The sequence below is a fragment of the Ahaetulla prasina genome, chromosome 1, assembly GCF_028640845.1.
Source record: "Ahaetulla prasina isolate Xishuangbanna chromosome 1, ASM2864084v1, whole genome shotgun sequence".
Classification (NCBI taxonomy): Eukaryota; Metazoa; Chordata; class Lepidosauria; order Squamata; family Colubridae; genus Ahaetulla; species Ahaetulla prasina.
The window spans coordinates 306,563,018-306,585,238 of record NC_080539.1 but is presented as its reverse complement, the minus strand read 5'-3'; the positions used below and the strand labels follow the sequence as shown (position 1 = coordinate 306,585,238).

Genomic DNA, 22,221 nt, shown 5'->3' with positions numbered 1-22,221 from the left:
CAGCCAATGAAAAATAAGATCATACTTGGAAAGGAGGGGGGTGCGGACCTGATGGGCATTTCGGAGACCTGGTTGGGCACGGGGTGGGGGTGGGTTCCCCTTATTGAGATGTGCCCAGCAGGTTTCCGTGCATTTCATCAGCCGAGGGCACAGGGTAGGGGTGGGGGGGTGGCGGTTATTATTAATGAATGTCTTGAACCGAGGGAGGTCACTGTCCTGCAGATAGCCGGATGTGAGTCTCTCCTTGTGAAGTGGGGCCTGGGGATGCAGGTGGGTCTGCTGGTTACGTACCTGGCTCCTTGCTACGTGACAGCAGCCCTGCCCGAGCTGCTTGAGGTGATAGCCGGGACGGAAACCCCCAGACTGATGGTTATGGGGGATTTCAACCTGCCGTCTGCAGGTGAGACCTCGATGATGGCTCAGGAGTTCATGGCCTTTATGACAGCCCTGGACCTGACCCAGTTAGTGAATGGTCCCACTCATATCGGGGGAAACATGCTGGACTTGATTTTTGTCTCGGGACAGTGGCTGAATGATCTGGAAATGGGGGATTTAACTATTGAACCCCTGTCATGGTCAGATCATTCACTCCTCTGACTTGACTTTTGAACCACCAACCCTCACCGCAGGGAGACGGAACCGGTTCGCTGGTTCCGTCCCAGGCGCCTGATGGACCCAGAAAGGTTTCTGATGGAGCTTGGGCCATTCCCTGAGGACCTAGCCCACGGCTCAGCTGAAGAACTAGTCGCCACCTGGGAACGGACGGCGACGGGGGCTTTAGACTGTGTCGTGCCTCTGTGGCCTCTGACCCGGCGCCGATCTCGACCAGCTCCATGGTTTTCTGAGGAGCTGCGAGAGATGAAGCACCAGAAAAGATGCCTAGAGAGTATATGGAGGTCCAGCCGCTCTGAATCCAATCGAACGCGGGTAAGGTCTTATATTCAGACCTACTTAATGGCGATAAGGACGGCAAAACATAATTATTTTTCCGCTCTTATTGCATCAGCAGATAATCGCCCAGCCGCCTTGTTTAGGTGACCCGCTTCCTACTTGAACAGGGAGCTCAGGAGGACCCCTTGCAGGGTCGTGCTGAGGATTTTGGACAGTATCTGTCCGATAAAATTGCTCGGATCCAGGATGGTCTGGACGCTGATTGGGTGGATCCGGGTGGGATGACAGAGGCAGTTCTTGAGAATGTTATCTGGGGAGAATTTGATGCTGTGACTCCCGAGGACATGGACAGGATACTGAGGAGGCTGAATGCGACCACAAGTTTATTGGACCCGTGTCCTTCCTGGTTGGTATTGGCCACACAGGAGGTTACGCGAGGCTGGCTCCTGGGAACTATCAACGCTTCCTTAATGGAGGGTGTCTTTCCTACTGCCTTGAAAGAGGCAGTGGTGAGGCCCCTCCTTAAGAAGCCCTCCCTAGATCCGGCTATTATGGCAAATTATCGTCCCGTCTCCAACCTTCGTTTTGTGGTGAAGGTTGTTGAGAGTGTGGTGGCATGTCAGCTTCCCCAGTACCTGGATGAAACTGTCTATCTGGACCCGTTCCAGTCCGGCTTCAGGCCTGGGTACAGCACGGAGACGACTTTGGTCGCGTTGGTCGATGATCTCTGGAGGTCTCGGGACAGGGGTTGTTCCTCTGTCCTGGTCCTATTAGATCTCTCAGCGGCTTTTGATACCATCGACCATGATATCCTGCTGCGGCGGTTGGGGGATTTGGGAGTGGGGGGTACCATTTTTCGGTGGTTCTCCTCCTATCTCTCCGACCGATCACAGATGGTGTTGGCAGGGGGGCAGAGATCGACCTCAAGGCACCTCATATGTGGGGTGCCGCAGGGGTCGGTTCTCTCGCCTCTCCTGTTCAACATCTATATGAAGCCGCTGGGCGAGATTATCTGTGGTTTTGGGGTGAGATGCCAACTGTAGGCTGATGACACTCAGCTGTACATTTCCACTGCTAACCACCCCAATGAAGCCGTCAACATGATGTCCCGGTGTCTGGAAGCCGTGTGGGTCTGGATGGGGAAGAAAAAGCTTCAACTCAACCCATCCAAGACAGAGTGACTGTGGATGCCGGCATCCCGGTACAGCCAGCTTACACCATCGCTGACTGTTGGGGGAAAATCATTGCCCCCCCCGGGGGAGGGTTCGTAACTTAGGTGTTCTCCTGGACGATCAGCTGTCCTTAGAAGAACATATGATGGCCGTCGCCAGGGGAGCTTTTTATCAGGTCCGCCTGATTCGCCAGTTGCCTCCCTTTCTTGACCGGGATTCCCTTTGTACGGTCACTCATGCCCTTGTCACTTCCCGCCTGGACTACTGCAATGCTCTCTACATGGGGCTCCCCTTGAAGAGCACCAGGAAGCTCCAACTGGTCCAGAATGCGGCTGTGCGGGTAATGGAAGGGGCACCACGAGGCTTCCATATAACACCGCTCCTGCACAGCCTGCACTGGTTGCCGGTGGTCTTCCGGGTGCAATTCAAGGTGCTGGTCATCACCTTTAAAGTGCTCCATGGCACAGGACTGGGTTACTTACGGGACCGCCTACTGCCACCTATAGCCTCCCATCGGCCTGTGCACTCCCATAGGGAGGGCCTCCTCAGGGTGCCGTCAGTCAAACAATGCTGACTGGCGGCCCCCAGGGGGAGGGCCTTCTCTGTGGGGGCTCCAGCCCTATGGAATGAGTTGCCTCCGGGGTTGTGTCAACTCCCCGACCTCCGGTCCTTTAAATGCGAGCTCAAGACTTTCTTATTTCACCGTGCGGGGCTAGCTTGATGGAATTTTAAGGGGGGTTTTAGGTTTGTTTTACTTTAGTTTTAATTTTAATTGGCCATTTTATAATCAGATTTTTAATATGTTTTTAATTTGTCTATGTGCTTGTTGTTTTTACTTGGCTATGCACCGCCCTGAGTCCTTCGGGAGAAGGGCGGTATAAAAATCTAATAAATAAATAAATAAATAAATAACTATTGCATCCAGTTTGCTCGCCACAATATAAAAAAAGATGATGATATTCTAGAAAGAGTGCAGAAAACAGCAACAAAGATGATTAGGAGACTAGAGGCTGATCTTGGAGTCCTTGTGGACAATCACTTAAATATGAGCCAGTAGTGTGGCTGCTAAAAAACAACAACACTGTCAGCCTCCACTCCAATCTTCATATCTTTTTGTATTCCTTATATTCAGTTGTTAGATAGCATGGGATTTTATTTCTAATGTAAATAGCTCTTGGATTCAAGTTAAGTAGAGAGGGCCCTTTAAGAGTGTCGGTCTGACATAATTAAGGGGGGAGGGAGATTAATGTTTTGAATTCAACAGGAATGTTTGAGCGCGAACTCTAACGGACATTGCATTCCTGATATGATTGACAGCCAGAGACCTGCGGAAGAAGATTACCGCGGGACCCCGGGAAGGAGCTGGCATTGGACCAGACCTGATGACCTCTTGGGGAAGAGGAGGGAGAATATTGTTAGCCATATTTTGTCTCAGATTCAACTTAATACTGCTGCAATCCAGATGTACCTAGTAAAGGTACTTTTCTTTATTTTCAAATGAAGTCAAGGTGTATTCTTTCCTAGATATAATCAGAGGCAGCCTGACAAACACAGCCCTAGGCTGCATTAATAGAGGGATAAAATCAAGATTAATAGTGGTTAATACCACTTTATAGTTCCTTGATAAGTTCACACTTGGAATATTGCATCCAGTTTTGGTCACCACAATATAAAAAAGACATTGGAACTTTAGAAAGAGTGCAGAGAAGAGCAACAAGGTTGATTAGGGGACTGGAGGCTAAAACATGAAGAATGGTTGCAGGAATTGTGTATGTCTAGTTTAATGAAAAGAAGGACTAGGGGTGATATGATAGCAGTTTTCCCAATATCTGTCACAAAGAGAGGGGGGGTGGTCAACTTATTCTCCAAAGCACCTGAAGGCAGGACAAAAAGCAGTGGATGGAAACTAGTCAAGGAGAGAACCAACCTAGAACTTAAGGAGAAATTTCCTGACAGCTAGAACAATTAATCAATGGAGTGATTAATTCCATTCTTGCCTCCAGAAGTAGTAGGCTTTAAGAAAAGATTGGGCAACCATTTGTCTAAAATGTTATAGGGCTTCCTGCTTAAGTGGAGAGTTCGACTAGAAGATCTCCAAGGATCTCTCATTCTGTAATTTTCCAAGATCACCTAAAAACTATAAGATTAATTAATTAAAATGTTTAGCAGCTTTTCATTTGTTCCTAAGGGGCTTTATCCTTTGTATGTATTTTTGCTGAAAACCAGCACCAAATTTGATGTCTTCCATCCTCAAACTCAGTAAGAGCTTGAAATTTTGGAGCTAAAAAATCCTGCAATTATTATTTCAAGAGAATACAATCTGTAGGCTTGATTGGTTTCATATATTAAGTCATGGTCTGTTTTATCTGTGATTTATTGAACAACCCACAGTCAGTTGAGTTCATATAATATGCTAAGCTATAAAAATAATTTAAATGTTTCAATTCACATAAAATTGAAAATTATATCAAGCACAATTACTGTATGCATAAGTTTGGCTTATAAATATTGAATGTCTTCTTCTTTTTTTTTACCATTTCTATACTGGAGATTTTAATCCTATCATTCTGTTTTGGGGGGAAAAGCAGGAATCTAGTAGCACTTTTTCTACCTAAAATATTTTATTAAAAGTTGAAATTCAAACTGACTTCATCAGATGCAACTCATGAAAGTTTATGCCTTTTATTACAATTTGTTAGTCATAAATAAAATTTAATAAATTAATAAATAAAAGATGCTACCAAACTCCTGGTTTTCTGCTACTGTAGATTATAATGAATCTCTTTCATTATCATTGTCATTGGGAAGGACCAGTTTTTCAAAGAGCTGTGTCCTTGTCATCTTGCCCATTTCCCATTTCAGGAAAACTGGGTGTGGAAAAGAACTGGAATGGCCAGGAACAGCCACAAAGCTTAATCCAACAGGACTTGGGAGAAGAAGGCTGGCTGATGTATGAATTGTCCTTTTTTATCCTGGGATCTTTTAGGCTAAGTAGCATGAGCCATTGCAACCAATGAGGGACAAAATTGTGCAGCACAGCAACAAGAGGAATAAAGTTAGGTCTACTAAAATGTCCCAGGGGAAAAAAGCAAGGAGTCTCTATGAACTGGTGTTTTTAGTAGCGCCCTCGTTTTTCCTCATTCCAAAGAAGATTGCTGTAAATTTAACCAGTTGCCATCATTAAAAATGATCACCAAGTGTCCCTGGCAACAAAACGCTTCCTCCCCTTTCTCCTTGTACAGCTGCTATAAAGCTGGACATCCATTTTGTCCTACCATACAGGGGAGAAGCAACTGGCTCAGTGGTGCGTTTCAAAAAATTTTACTACCGGTTCTGTGGGCTTGGTGGGCATGGCAGAGGAAGGATACTGTAAAATCTCCATTCCCACTCCACTCCACGGGAAGGATACTATAAAATCTCTATTCCCTCCCTAATCCAGGGGAAGGATACTGCAAATTCCCCATTTCCTCCCGATCAGCTGAGACTCGGGAGCCAGAGAATAGATGTGGGAGGGTCCGGTCAGAATTTTTACTACCGGTTCTCCGAACTACTCAAAATTTTCGCTACCGGTTCTCCAAAACTGGTCAGACCTGCTGAAACCCACCTCTGAACTGGCTAAGTGGATTATTGCAGTTTAGATGCAGAATCTGTTCCAAAGGTTTCCCTTCCCAGAAGCTGTTAAGAGAACAGCCGCTGTCTCTCTGCATCAGATACTGGCACCTCTGTCAACATATATTAAAATTAGCACAAAAATTCTAGACAAGAACCGAAACTCTTGGGAGGCATTTGGAAAGTGCTCACCCTGCCTTTGTTTTCCATTGTAATAGCAATCTGCATTCTTCCTCTACAGAAAGCAAGCCGCTCATCCCTCTCTTCTTCGCTGATATCTGGGGCCTCTGCTGGATTCCCAGGATCCTCAGATCCCCATTTTTCTCGGACAACCCGCTTTCCCTGCAAAGGGACGAACGAGAATTACATATTCTTCCCAACAGACAAATCCACGCTCCGTTTCGCATCGCTTGTAATCCATATGAAGTGTGGTAGCTTAGAAAATGAGCTTGACTTTGGTGCCAAGCATAAGTAGAAGCGTCATACTTCCTTTCTGCTTGGAGAAGTTCTGATTGAAAGCTCAGTCACAATAAACGGGGAGTGGGGGAAAATCCCTGATAAATTCAAGAGGTTTAGCTATAAATCTATAACAAGCACGTGGTGGTGTTAGGACACTGTCATTTTGGGGGCCCACCTTTTATTAAGGGTACTTTGTTTTGGGCAGCTGCCTATCAACAATAAATTGAGCAGCTTGGATTTAATATTTGTTACAATATTCTCTAAAAGACTATAATTGTATATTGCACAGATGGAAAGGCAGATCTGGGAGTTTGTCATCTACTTTGTTTTACTAAAATTCTGAGGTTTATGAACTTCTGCTAGGTGCCAAAGAATAACGTAGGAAAATGGATATGAGGCTGTGAAATAAAACAGAATGCTAAAGCCAGGAATCTGATTTATGTATCACAGTTTGCCACAACTAATTCTCCACAGAAATCTATTCTCTCTAATCAGCCTAGGGCAAATATTTCATTTTTGCTGTTAACAAATTAGAATTCCTTTTTAATCTCACAAATGAAGTTAAATATACATGTCCCAGGATAACGTTGCAGGATCCAATCTGAGTAGTCACCAGGATAAGAGGTTTAATTTTCTGAGCTTTCGGACCCGTGCTGGAGCCCATCTTGAGGGAACTTCTGTCTCACCAGAAGATGCATGAGAGATAAGTTCCCTCAGGATGGGCTCCAGCATGAGTCTGAAAGTTCAGAAGACTAAACCTCTGGTCCCAGTGACCTACCCAGATTGGATCCTATTTGTTCTAATGAAGAAATTACCAATAGATCCTAATCTACAGTACACCTTCCTCCATTGAATAAGTGGAATATTCTCACATAAAGGTCATCACCAATAGGTGATTATCAATAATAATTATAGTGTCCCTAATAATTATATAGATTCCATTAAAAGCATCTGAATAAATGGTGATACATTATGACTCAATTTCATTGTTATAAAGTTTGTTGGGTCATGTTCTAAATTGTGTTGGGAAATCAGATTCAAAACTTGTTGAAATAAGAAGCTTGGGTGAATCTTTCTTAGCAGAAATGCTGAAAAACTAAATGAAAGTATACAGAAGGATGCTAAATCTGCTTACATATCAAACTCATTGGAGGTCTTTAGATGTAGAAAGTAAGGAATATGATCTTGACAGAACTACTGTATGCAAGAAACATTACCTAGACTAGGTTAGATTAGGTTAGAACAATGAGATAACATTTGGAAGCACCTCAGATAGACCCCTCCTTAATTCATTGGAGCAAAACAAGGGAGAGGAGGTACAATCAATTAAACTTGCAAGATTCGGTTATTGTAACTAATCTCAGTAAAAGTAGTCTTAGCCTTCCTGTCAAATTGATTTCCAGGTCTGGTTTACCTGGAGGCTAACACTGGGTAATATATTTCCGCCATAATCCTGTGCATATTTCCTTAGAAGCAGGTCTTTCTATGAGCAACAGAATGTACTTTCAGAAAGCTAAATTATCTATCATTTAGATTTATAAAGGTCACCCAGAGTCTCTGCTGACCTGGGTAAACCATTTTAAATGTAATAAATAAAAGTGATTTTGTGCTATATGTGATTAATACTTGGATATGAGCAAAATAAAAATACTACAATTGCTTTTATTTGGTGCCTTTGAGTTAATGTCGATGACTGGCAAGATTTTGAAAGTGGTTTGACATTACCTGCTTCCTAGGACTTAGAGAGACAGACTGAATAGCACAAGGTTACCCAGCTGGTTTTGTGCTAAGGCAGGACTAGAATTGGTTTAGTCTGACTCTCTACTACAGTGCTAAAACCTTTTTCTCTGTTCTTGTGATATAATGGAATTTACAAAGAGTCTCCCTTCATTTTATCCCAAGTAAAGGATGTTGAGCAGAGAAACAATGGCGGGTTAAAAGTCACCCAATAAGCTCCATAGTTGAATGAGGAGTTGAATATGGTCTTCTTGGTGTAGTCCTCCTCAACCACTATTGTTTAAATGAAGTATAATGTATTAATTAATCAGAGGTCATGCACGGATGGAGAACCTTTTTTTCTAGGTTTGATGAGATTTGCAGTTATATTTCATGTGATCCACAGTGCCCAGAACAGTGGTGGGTTGCTACTGGTTCGCCCCGAATTGGGAGGCTTCACCCACCTGCCCGGACATCTCTGAGCATGCACAGAAGCGTCGTGCATGAGCGCAAGAGCACCCACAAGCAAACTGGTAGCGGCTGAAATTGAAACCCTCTGCTGGCCCAGAACCATACTTTTTCCCCTTGGTCCTGGTCACCATACAATCTGCTGCCAAGAATAGGTCAAATAGAGTCATAAACTGGGAGGTGGATATGGATGACGTGATCTGGGGAGCAAGTAGATAAAAAAGTATGTATTCCAATATGCCTTTAGCACTGATTTAGCTAGTGGATAACCAATGTGTTTAGGAATCATGTTGCTGATTATTATTTTCATTTTTTTTATTGTATAATTCCCAGAGTCACAAGCACAGTAATAATTAAATAAAGTTGAGGAGGTAATTAATCTAGTATGATACAGTATATCTATGAATGAAAATTAATTCCCAGGTGATAGCTACTAAAGAAAAGCAGGCATTGCTCAAGTATTTATAGCATAATCTAATGTGTTAATATCTATTCTTGAATTTGTGATGCTGCTGAAACACATACAAAGAAATCTGTAATAGCTATTTTTTTTTACTGAATACATAAATTCTTTAAAATTAACACAAAATCTGAGAAAACTGAAAAAACAGGAAAAAATACTACAGACAAGGTGGGCAGAGTTTTGTTTGTAGGAAAGCAAGCAAAAGATTTTTCCCAACTACTTTATCGCAATGCCACCTCTAAATATTCAACAGGGGTTTTTTTGTTTTTAGACCCACCTTGCCTTTGTTGTCCATGGTCACGGCCAACTGAACCCGTTTCCCCATCCTGAATGTGAAGACGTGATCATTTTCTTCATCATCTTCCTCACTACCAACCCCAAAGCTTGAGGCAGAAGAGCAACTGCTTCCCCACTTCTCATTCACAATCCTTTTCTCCTGTAAATGGAAGGGAGGTGGTTACAAAAATTAGGAGCGCTACTATTTTTCACTTTTTTATTTTTTTTAACTTATTTTTGAACTTATCTAAGAAAATTCTGCCCCAACATTCTCTTTGCCAGTAAGATAAACACTGTGGGGGGTTTTTTAGATTGAAGAACAGCCCCAAATCTGAAAAAAGAAATAGCAAAATGATACCACATGTTTACCAATGCAAATTACAAATGATACCACAGGTTTATCAGTGTAAAGTCAAAGGCTGATGATGCTAAATGTGTTAGAGTGATAAGGAAATAAATTGAATTGTGGCCATTCAATTGTGTTGAATGGATTGCATAGCCTATTGAATTGCTTCATAAAACCATGAGCCTTGGTAACGCAGTGGTTAGAATGTAATATTGCAGGCTAATTCTGCTGACTGCCAGGGGTTTGATCGTCATCGGCTCAAGGTTGACTCAGACTTCCATCTTTCCGAAGTCAGCAAAATAAGAACCCAGATTGTTGGGGGCAATATGATGACTCTGGAAACTGCTTAGAGAGGGCCCTAAAGCTCTGTGAAAAGCTATATAAGTCTAAGTCAGCGGTTCTCAACCTGTGGGTCGGGACTCCGTTGGGGATCGAATGACGATTTGCCAGGGGTCGCCTAAGACCATCGGAAATATGGGAAGTATACTTGCGAGTCAAAGAATCGTGCTCCAATGGTTGACTCCACAAGCCAGCTGCAGGCTCTTCAAATCGCTAGCCGAATTCGGCTTCAGGCACGATGAATTAAAAAAGAGAGAAATCTTTGCTCTGATGTCTCCCTCTCAAGCCAGCTGCAATCACTCCCAATCGCTAGCCTAATCTGGCTTTAGGCGCGATAAACTTAATAGGGGAGGAGTCTTCGCTTTAATGCCTCCGTCCTCAAGGCAATCGCAAGCAGTTAAGATCGCTAGCCAATACGGCTTCAGGCGCGATAAATTCAAAACAAAAATAATTTTATGGTTGGGGTCGCCACATCGTGGGGAATTATATTAAAGGGGTCGCAGCACTATAAAGGTTGAGAACCACTGGTCTAAGTGCTATCATCACCATGACTGTGATGGACTACCAGGCAAGTGGGTGAACAAATAAATACATAAATAAACTGAAGAAATAAATAAGGCAGAAGAAAGGATAGAGTTTTATAAGGTTAAAACTAAAGGATTTGAAACCATATTAAGACAGCAGTGGCTAGAATGCAGTATTGCAGGCTAATTCTACCGACTGCTAGGAGTTTGACCCTGACTGCTTCAAGGTTGACTCAGCCTTCCATCCTTCCAAGTCAGTAAAATGAGGAGCCAGATTGTTAGGGGTAATATACTGACACTGTAAACCGCTTAGAGAGGGTTGTAAAGTACTATGAAGTCTAAGTGCTACTGTTATTTAAATGTGCTATGTAATTTGAAAGCCTTTCCCTAATGGGGACAAGCCTAAAGTATAATTAGTAGAGACAATATGTATGTCTTTGCATTTACTTTGCAGGTTTTCTTATACTGTAACATTCTATTAGCCTAGGGAATAATTATCAGGACTGCGGTAGCTCTGGAGATAGTTTAGAATCACCGTTCTAGAGTTAAAAGGAGCCACTTAGGCCTGGAGCTCAATCTCCTGTTCAGGCAGGAACCCAACTGAAAGAGTCCTGAGAGATGGTGGCCCTACTTCTGCTTGAACACATCTGGAAAAGAAGATCTCACCAACCCATTTACTATTTTATTCTCCTATCAACTTGCTGTTATTGATAGGTCAGTTTGATTGGTCACCCCCTTTTTGTAATTTAAGATTACAAAAAATGTTACTCGAGAGCTATGGAATTCGGACATGTCTATCTGTATGATGCCCCTTCAGATATTTGTAATGTGCCATCATAGTCCTTCTCAGTCATCTGTCTTCAGATTAAGCATATCCAGTTATCTCCTTTCCTCCATACTGGTCCATGACTTTATGCAGAAGATGAGAAAGGAGAATTATGCGCTCCTATGTATTGCTATTATATTTTTAAAAAAATCCTAAGAGACTAACCTAAAACTTGCTGCTTTATATGTTTCTTACTACAATTTAAGCTCCCCACAACCTGGTTCTCTGTTGTTCTACAAATTCTTCCATCTCTATTTAAAAGAAATGTCAAGTCATCCTCAGCTACTGATAGCTTCATGTACATATCGGTACAATTTTCTTGGCAGCATTACAAGAGAAACTTTCCATTGTCTGATTCTGTAATATTTTTCTGACTTTCTACCCTGTTTCTCGCCCAAGACAAACATGGTTGTTTTCCCACCTTCTCAGGTCAGTTTCTTCCATCTTTACATACAGTATATGGAAACTGATGAAGTATGATAGAAATACTAATCCATCACACATAGCAGACACTCGATTGGGAAATCTGAGAAAGTAAAGTTGGGATTGCTGACTATGCTTTGGAAAAGCAGCTGCAGCCACCACAGATACATTCTTTGCACTTCCCACATTCATCCAGATATTCACTCCTACATTTTCTCGGGAGTATTCCAGCTGTCTGGCTAATTGAGCCACACCTTGATATTTTCAAGGATGTACTGATGTTCAGAGTCTTTTGACTTTACAAAAGCAAATGCTAAGACAGAATAGAAAAAGGGGTGTGCGTAGCAGGAAAGGTAAAAACAAATAACTTACAGATGAAAAAGTGGAGGTGACTTATGTAGATTGGAAGCTATTTACAAGCAGGCAAGAAGATTTGCATTCAACAGCCAGGATCACAAGCTAGTGGGAGACTTACTGCTGGAGTCCAGGAAAGGAGCAACTACACTGAAACAGCACCACATCCCAACAGTGCAAGAATGTTTGGAAAAAGTCAAAGGTTGCCTGTTACTAAAATATTCAGGTAGCTAGAATCTCCTATACCAATGTCAGCGAACCCATGGCACACGTGCCGGAAGCAGCACACGAAACCATCCCTCGAAGAATGTGTGGCCTCGTTGGCTCCTCTTCCACATTCCTGTGATTACATGCATGCAGTCACCTGGCTGTCATGCGCACGGGAGCGGCAGAACCCAGAAGAGCGCCATTCCAGCACACATGCGCAGGCTGCACCTGATCTTCCTGGTTGACGTTGTGCGCATGCGCAATGGCCAGCTGTTCGTCGGGCGTGCTTCCATGTCAGAATCCGGGTGTTTGGGTGCCGGCTCATGCATGCGCAATGGCCCACTGCTCTTCCGGATATCGCCGCTCCTGCACGCACAAAGGCCAGCAGGGCCGCGCATACCTTGCAGGATGGTTTTGCGTGCCACTTCCAGCACACAGGCCAGAATGCAGGAACGTCAAAGGTTCACCATCACGGTCCTATACTATTCCAACATTTCTTTTTCAGCAGAAAAGGGAAAGTATGTTTACATGATGTGGTTTGGTGATAGTGATGGTAAGGCCATCTGGCCTAGCCTTCCTTGAAGTGACAGCCATTCCTTCTCGTTCTGCTTGTTTCTTGTCTTCTTCTATTTCCTGAAAAAGTGACATTTAAATATTTTATCAGGTCAGCTGCCAACAATAAAACAAGTGAACATTAGAAACAGCGTTGTCAAGGGAGAAACATAAAGAAGCTTTAAGAAATTATACATTCCCCACGAAGAGTTATTGCTGTTGTTAAATATACATACACACCAAGGCTTTGCTACTGTATTATCTCATGTGCTTGGATATAAAATCACAAAAATCTGTATTTGCACAACCATGCTCAGCTAAAATGTGGTTAGCTGCTTTGTAGTTCAGTGTATTGGTGATCTGTATTTGTGGGCCCTAGGCATGCTATTATCTCTATAACATGGCATTTGCATAATTTGTGTGGCTGGTAGAACATCTACCCTGGCCCTGAAACAATAGACTTACAGCTATATATTCTGGATATTCTTCTAATGGGATTAGGCCAGTAGACTATTGTTAGCTTTGCTTTTACACAACTGCTTATAGGTTCCAGCAAAACTCACATTAATTTAGTTTCATTTCCCCCATATGGTAAATGGTTGAATATCCTGGATCTTCCGGACCACTCTCTACCCCAATTTTTAGACTCTGCCTTCCACATTGATAGACTGGCACTATTCACTTTTCAACATGGCACAACTTGGCCACTCACAGTTAATCAGCATGTCGTGCAGACATAATTCATGTTTTTTGTTCATAGATCAGTAGGTTGCCTGAATCTAGAAAAATGGCTTAATGAATAAACCGTAGTGAAAATATCAATGGATAAGTATGCTATCCATATGCAGCCAATGTGAATCCTTGTCCTTGACATTTCATCAAATAGTTGCAAATCCCAAAAAAACCCTCACCAGGCATTATATTAAATTAGCTCTTACTAATATAACAGATTAACAGAGTTGGAAGGGATCTCTTCCAACTCTTCTAGTTCAAACCCCTGCTCAGGCAGGAAACCCTATACCATTTCCGGCCAATGGTTGTCCAGTCTTCTGATCTGATTTATACCTTGTATTAACCCAAGAGTATTTGCATGATATACTCTACCATAGGGTGTGAATCCAGCAGAAGTGGTTGGATTTATAAGTTAGGATGCCATGCAAAGTTTAGTCTAGCTGAAAAGTTACATTATAAGTGAGAACCAGTTGGGGTACCAGTTGATTAGAGGCACCAGGCTAGAAACTGGCAAACTTTGAATCCTAGTCGCACATTAAGCACAAAGCCAGTTGAGTGACCTTGAGCCAGTCATTCTCTCATAGCCTTAGGAAAGAAGAAATGGCAAATCACTTCTGAAAAATGTTGCCAAGAAAACTTGGCAGCCTTGTCCAGGTAGTCACTGGCATAAAATATATTGAGTAAAAGTGGGTAAGAATGTTAGGCAAGCACTAGCATGTGTAACCATTTTGTTGAACAAATTGCACTTGAATCAGTTTGTACAAAATGTTAAACCCAAAACCACATTGTGGTTTAGTAATCTGTGAATCTGGACACTAGCCATTCTCTTGCAGATTAGCTGTTCCAGAATTTATTTCAAAATTTTTAGAATAGAATAGAATAAAAAGAGTTGGAAGGGACCTTGGAGGTCTTCTAGTCCAACTCCCTGCTTAGGCAGGAAACCCCTACACCACTTCAGCCAAATGGTTATCCAAACTCTTCTTAAAAACTTCCAGTGTTGGAGTATTTACAACTTCTGAAGGCAAGTTGTTCCACTGATTAATTGTTCTAAATTGTTCTATTTCCTGAAGATAATTTTACAGCAATTAAGAGGTGACGTTAAGAGGGATAAGTCAGTAGCAGTGGAACCTGTGAATCTGCTTTGGTTCTTTAAAATGTGATTCTTATATACTTTTTAATATTTTTTCAGTTCTATTGTAAAGAGCTGTTCTTTTAAAAGGTAATTTGAAATTCCAATCCCAGTAGTAAGTATGCTGCCACCAACTGAGCTGTAAAGTATTTGTAGTAATTAAGCAGATACAGTTTTCAAATCAACCTGTTATAAATTGAATCAAAGGTTTAACTAAAGGATTTGAAACCACATTACGAGCGCAGTGGTTAGACTGCAGTATTGCAGGCTAATTCTGCCGAATGCTAGGACTTCAATCCTGACTGGCTCAAGGTTGACTCAGCCTTTCATCCTTCCAAGGTCAGTAAAATGAGGACCCAGATTGATGGGGGCAATATGCTGACTCTGTTGTCTGCTTAGAGAGGGCTGTAAAGCACTGTGAAGTGGTAGATAAGTCTAAGTGCTTAGTGCTGTATTAAGCAACAACCATTAAAAAGGAGAAGCTAGAGTTCATACATACTTGATATCTTCTCATAAGAGCTTCATTCTTCTTCCTCAGAGCTAGAATTTTTTTATCCAGTTCAACGTCTTTCTCTTCTTTTTTCTGCAACACTGCATCATCCATAGCAACATCCTAAAATACAAAGAGAATCTTTAGTGGCATTCCACCAATGGCAATAACACAGAATATTATTTATTCTGTTTGTCATTATATGACCAGTGTGATATCTGTCATTCTACTGAGACCATGTCAATAACAAGTACTTGTTAGTACTTCAGTAATTCATTCTGAACAAAATTTAACCTTGTTTTTTTAAAAAAAAACATGTATAAAAGTACCATTATAGAAGAAAACTTCCATTGCTCTCCCCCAGCAGCATTGTAACTACAAGTAATCCTGGACTTGAAACCACAATTGAGCTCCAAATTTCTGTTGTTAAATTTTACTACCTTTATTGCTACAATTGTTAAGTAAATCACTGCAGTTGTTAAGTTAGGTGAATCTGGCTTCCCCATTGATTTTGCTTGTCAAAGTCACAAGAGATAATCACATGACCTTGGGACACAGCAAGAGTAATAAATATGAACCTGTTGCAAAGCAACTGAATTTTGATCCCATGCTTCAAAGGTCGTAATTGAAAAACGGTCATGTCACTTTTTTTCAGTGCCATTGTAACTGGACACTAAATAAACTGTTGTGTTGAGGAATACCTGTAATGATAGGGTTAACTCCAACCAGTGGTGGGTTTCTACCAGTTTCGTACTGGTTCTGGCATACCGTTAGCTCCGACTTTCAGCCGTGAGCGAACCAGTTCTCTCATTCTTTGAAGTGGGCCTGTCCCCCCATCCCTGTGTTATACTCACCTATACTTCTGTTTCCGGAGCCAGCTGATCAGGGGGGGAGAGAGTGGATTGCCACTCCTCAGCTGTTTTACTTGCTCTCAGCAACACAGAAGTTCAATTTTCTGCAAATTGTGCGCACATGCTCAGGGCGCGCTCAGCAAACCAGTTGTTAAACCAGTAGGAAGCCACCCCTGACTCCAACAGATGTAATTCTTTGACAGACCTGAATAAATTGTTAGCTTCTGAAGATATTATCAGTGGCCAAATGGTATTATGGAGATGTTATAGGTTCTTCTTGGGGGTTACTTAAAAACTGTGAGCCCTGAAGTAAAAATCTTACAGGAGAAGCCAAGCAATGGTGCTGGTGCCATCCAGATGTGACCTTCCCTCCTGGTATGTTTAGTAAGGCCATTAAAATAGACTTCATCCAACAGGCCTTGGAGTGTTGTGCTATAACCATGTTCTCTCTGATAGTAGAAGGTCTTTTGATTCGTTTTTATTTTTTTGGTTTGCATAAATGATTGTTCCCAGTGCTATTTGTGGGTTGCATCATAGTATTGATTTGTTTTCTTTTTGTTTAAACCCAATTTGCAGAGATTGGGATGTAACCACACAGAGAGCTGTTTGCAACTGAAGCAGCCTGTAAGCCGTGTAAATTAAATGAATTAAAAAAAGAAGAAAAACTTCCATTTTCCGGTAAACACTGATTATTAAAACTTGATTTTGTTACTTAAATTATAAAGCCTCAAACAATTTGAACAAATTGAACAAATAAATTGAACGAATAATAATTGAACAAATAAGATATTAAAATTTTTGACAGCAAGAGGCAGGCTTTACAGATTGTTGTTGAGAGCATAGGTTGAGATGATGCTACACCTAGGCCTAAAAGCCAAGTTCATTGAGTTCTTAATTTTTTAACTTTGCTACTGATTTTTGAAAGCAAAATTTGATTTTGCTTTCAAAGAACATAATTTTCAAGATGGTTTGCAAAAAGAAGTATCTGTGTTAAAAAGCTGATACAATCTCAAATGCCAGATGTACTTTGGTTGCAGGATAATCTAGTTAAAGGTAAAGGTTCCCTTCGCACATATGTGTTAGTCGTTCCCAACTCTAGGGGGCGCTGCTCATCTCCGTTTTAAAGCCGAAGAGTCAGCGCTGTCCGAAGACGTCTCCATGGTCATGTGGCCGGCATGACTCAATGCCAAAGGCGCACAGAATGCTGTTACCTTCCCACTAAAGGTGGTCCCTATTTTTCTACTTGCATTTTTTATGTGCTTTCGAACTGCTAGGTTGGCAGAAGCTGGGACAAGTAACAGGAACTCACCCCATTACGCGGCACTAGGGATTCGAACCACTGAACTGCCGACCTTTTGATTGACAAGCTCAGCATCTTAGCCACTGAGCCACCACGTCCCTCTCATAGTTTACATTTTAGTACACTATTTTTAAAAAGATGATTCCTTTTTTAAGGATTTTTTTTCTTCAGATAACCATATCAATATAAAATCACATATATTCATATATTAAGTCTGAAAAATTGTAAATTCTGAGGCAGAAATATTGTACAATTTTGTATTGTTTAGGTCTTTTATTACAGCCTCTGGTAGAACAACATAGTTTCATTTACATTACAGACTGTAACTAACATACGTAAATTTTCCTCAGACTTTTCCAAAATTGTACACTATGACATATGGAATGAGAGTTTAACATACATAGCCTTTGAAACACCTATCATTTCAGAATGTATAAAAATATCAGGCTCATCTTTAAACACAAATGTTTGCAGTCAGAAACCATAATTCCATTACATCTGAACTTAATCCACTATTCGTTTGTTTACAAAGTTTGTTATATAGTGAACTTTTTGAGAGCTTTGATGGGAAAAGGAACAAAACATTGGGAGCCAAATATAGTGCGACAAGAGACACAACCAGGCTTAAAACTGCAGCATTGTTAGATGGTATGTTGTCCACAGATAATGTCCATATGGAGGGATAGATATTAAATTTTGCAAACTGCTAAAGTACAGGTGAGATAGGGTTCTAGGCTCTAGGTTCTTGGAAGATTTGCAGGCAATAATACCAAAGTTTTGGGAGATTTTGGATGAGAAGACTGAAATCTTGCAAGATCTGGCAATCTTGAAATAATAATAACAGAGCTGGAAGGGACCTTGGAGGTCTTCTAGTCTAACCCCTGCCCAGGCAGGAGACCCTACACCACTTCAGACAAATGGTTATCCAACATCTTCTTAAAAATTTACAGTGTTGGAGCATTCGCAACTTCTGCAGGCAAGTTGTTCACTCTCATAAAAGTGAATCAATTTTTAAATGACTGATTTGCTTATTCATTTTTGAGTCTTTATTCCATCATGTAAATTCACATGATGGTACCCACATATGAAAAAAGTTATCTAAATATAAATTCAGTTGCACTGGTGGAAAAGGGAATAATAGGGAGAAGTGACAAAATTGAGCAGGAGAAGGGTCATATTAAAACCAAAAAACTAAAACAGGATAAGGAAAAGTTCCCCAAACCCTATAACAGGTTACATATTGGAGTTCAGTGGCTATAATAAATGTAAATAAACAAACAAATAATCTGGAACTTGTGTTCCTCATACATAAGGTGGTCACCAGATAGGAAACATAATTATTATTTTTATTATTATTATTTAATTTGATTTTTATACCGCCCTTCTCCCGAAGGACTCAGGGCGGTGTACAGGCGAAATAAAACCAACAATACAAATATACACAATATAAATACCCTTAAAAAACTTATTCAAAATTAGCCTGATATTAAAAATCATTGCCAATTAAAATCCCATTTAAAATTGATAAAATTCCCTTATAAAATCCAATTAAGCCAGCCCCGCGCGAATAAAAAGATGGGTCTTCAGTTCGCGACGGAATGTCCGAAGGTCAGGTATTTGACGTAAACCCGGGGGAAGCTCGTTCCAGAGAGTGGGAGCCCCCACAGAGAAGGCCCTTCCCCTGGGGGCCGCCAGCCGACATTGTTTGGCGGACGGCACCCTGAGAAGTCCCTCTCTATGGGAGCGTACGGGTCGGTGGGAGGCATGTGGTAACAGCAGGCGGTCCCGTAAGTACCCAGGTCCTAAGCCATGGAGCGCTTTAAAGGTCGTAACCAACACCTTAAAGTGCACTCGAAAGGCCACAGGCAGCCAGTGCAGTCTGCGCAGGAGCGGTGTTACATGGGAGCTACGCGTAGCTCCCTCTATCACCCGCGCAGCTGCATTCTGGACTAACTGAAGCCTCCGAGTGCACTTCAAGGGGAGCCCCATGTAGAGAGCATTACAGTAATCCAAGCGAGAGGTAACGAGTGCATGAGTGACTGTGCATAAGGCATCCCGATCAAGGAAGGCGCAACTGCGGACCAGGCGAACCTGGTAGAAGGCCCTCCTGGAGACGGCCGTCAAATGATCTTCAAGCGACAGCCGATCATCCAGGAGGACGCCTAAGTTGCGCACCCTATCCTTTGGGGCCAATAACTGCCTCCGACAGCCAGCTGCGGCTGCACCTGACTGAATCGGGATGCCGGCATCCACAGCCACTCCGTCTTGGAGGGATTAAGCTTGAGCCTGTTTCTCCCCATCCAGACCCGTACGGCTTCCAAACACCGGGACAGCACTTCAACAACTTCATTGGGGTGGCCCGGGGTGGAGAAGTACAGCTGAGTATCATCAGCGTACTGCTGGTATCTCACCCCGAAACCACTGATGATCTCACCCAGCGGCTTCATGTAGATGTTGAACAGCAGGGCGAGAGAATCGACCCTGCGGGACCCCACAAGTGAGGCCCCTCGCGGTCGACCTCTGCCCCCGTCAACACCGTCTGCGTCCGGTCGGAGAGATAGGAGGAGAACCACCGATATACGGTGCCTCCCACTCCCAATCCCCCAGCCGGCGCAGCAGATACCATGGTCGATGGTATCGAACGCCGAGAGGTCTAATAGGACCAGGGCAGAGGAATAACCCCTGTCCCTGGCCCTCCAGAGATCATCCACCAATGCGACCAAAGCTGTCTCCGTGCTGTATCCGCCGGAAGCCGGACTGGAACGGGTCTAGATAGACATCTTCATCCAGGTATTGGGGTAGCTGTCGCGCCACGGCACTCTCTACAACCTTCGCAACAAAGCGAAGGTTGGAGACTGGACGATAATTACCCAAAATAGCTGGGTCCAGGGAGGGCTTCTTAAGGAGGGGTCTCACCACCGCCTCTTTCAAGGCGGCAGGGAAAACCCCTTCCAATAAAGAAGCGTTGATAATCCTCTGGAGCCAGCCTCGTGTCACCGCCTGAGTGGCCAGTACCAGCCAGGAAGGGCACGGGTCCAGTAAACATGTCGTGCCGTGCAGCCTCCCCAACAACCTGTCGACGTCCTCGGGAGCCACAGGGTCAAACTCATCCCAAATGGACTCAACAAGACGTGCCTCCTCTCCCTCGCTTGGATCATCCCAATTTCGGTCCAGACCGTCCCTCAGCTGAGCGATTTTATCGTATAGATAACCGCTAAACTCCTCGGCTCGTCCCTGCAACGGGTCATCCCGCACCTCCTGATGTAGGAGAGAGCGGGTCACCCGAAACAGGGCGGCCGGGCGGTTATCTGCCGACGCAATGAGGGTGGAGGCGTAGAAACGCCTCGCTTCCCTCATTGCCACTAGGTAGGTCCTAGAATAGGACCTAACTAGTGTCCGATCAGCTTCGGAGCGACTGGACCTCCAGGTGCTCTCCAGGCGTCTTCTCCGGCGTTTCATCTCCCTCAGCCCCGGAGTACCAAGGGGCCGGACGAGATCTCCGCCGGGTCAGAGGCCGCAAAGGCACGACACGGTCCAAGGCCCGCCGCGCCTGTTCCCAGGCCGCGACCAGTTCCTCAGTCGTGCCGTGGGCCAGTTCCTCAGGAATGGCCCAAGCTCCGTCAGGAACCTCTCGGGTCCATCAGGCGCCTGGGACGGAACCACCGTAGGTTCCGTCTCCCTGCGGTGGTGAATGGCGGTTCGGAAGTCTAGGCGAAGGAGAAAATGATCCGACCATGACATTGGTTCTGTTACTAAATCATCTAACACCAGATCATTAAGCCACTGCCCAGAGATATAAATCAGATCCAGCGTGCCTCCCCCCGTGTGCGTAGGGCCATCATTTACTCGAATCAGGTCCAAGGCCGTCATGGAAGCCTGGAACTCCCGAGCTGCCGTCGATGACAAGCCAACTGATGGCAGGTTAAAATCCCCCATGACTATAAGTCTGGGGGTTTCAACCGCCACAGTAGCGAGTACCTCCAACAGCTCAGGCAGGGCTGTGGTCACGTAGCAAGGAGCCAGGTACGCGATCACCAAGCCCAACTGATTCCTATAGCCCCACCGCACATAGAGGGATTCACAGCCGGCAATCTGAGGAACAGTGGTCTCCCTCGGCTCTAGATCCTCCTTAATAACAACCGCCACCCCCCCACCCCTACCTTGGACCCTCGGCTGATGGAATGCTCGGAAACCTGGCGGGCACATCTCGACAAGGGGGACCCCCCCCTCTAGGCCCAACCAGGTTTCCGTAATACCCATAAGGTCCGCGGACTCCCCCTGAATAAGATCACAAATCAGGGGGGCCTTATTAACCGCGGACCGAGCATTACATAACATCAGCCGAAGGTCCAAGCTCTGAGGATCATGGCCACCCGGGGAACGGGTCGGGACTGAGGGGCCGGAGCACGCGATCGCTCTCAAACATCGAACGCGTGCTCCCTCAACACGATACGGCCCCTCCCCCCCGCCATATCTGCCTCTCCCACTTACCGTACAGATTGAACAAACCTCTAAACCTGGAACGTCCTCCCCCCCTGCCTTCAGACAAGATGGAATAGTGTCGCGAACTAGCACAGGGGCTGGTTCCCTCCCCGGCGGGTTCTGACCCCCACCCGCCAAATCCCTCCCCCCCCTTAAAAAACCCTTATTTAAAAAACTATTTAAAAAACCCCACAACTTCTTCTTGGCCGCATGCCACCTCTCTGGGTCCCAAGACCCTTCGTTAAGGTAGGCCCTTGATAGATTGGAGGGCCATTCCTGCGAGGCGGGGGAACCTCGCAGTCGTCGTAGTTCGGCGAACGAGTAACTCATGGGAAATAGTCAGTTAACAGCGACAAAATGTCCATTTCTGACCGGCGAAGATGTTCTGGTCGTACCTGTAAATCGTCCAACCCGATATTAGGCATATTACTAGCCACTCGGGCAGAGATATTGATCATAGTCCGTAGAAAGTCCAAAAGGGTCCAGAGACAACCAAGGCCGAAAATCCGGTTCCGATCTAATAACCTCCTCTCGGAGATTGGCATACTAGCCTCCCCTTGGTTGTTTCCTCGGCTACAAAGATGGAAAAGTCAGTAGCCGGGATAGTATCCC

At 43.8% G+C, this 22,221-nt stretch overlaps 1 protein-coding gene across 1 annotated transcript in view; it reads right to left on the bottom strand.

The window, feature by feature from the left end:
• CCDC9B (coiled-coil domain containing 9B) overlaps positions 1-22,221 on the bottom strand; it is a 79,100-nt gene that overhangs the window by 42,240 nt on the left and 14,639 nt on the right. The window contains exons 2-5 of the mRNA XM_058162107.1: positions 14,986-15,099; positions 12,602-12,706; positions 9,056-9,214; positions 5,865-6,014 (exon numbers count right to left, since the gene is read on the bottom strand). Of these exons, the coding sequence (XP_058018090.1) occupies positions 5,865-6,014; positions 9,056-9,214; positions 12,602-12,706; positions 14,986-15,099 (528 nt within the window). The remainder of the gene's footprint in view (positions 1-5,864; positions 6,015-9,055; positions 9,215-12,601; positions 12,707-14,985; positions 15,100-22,221) is intronic.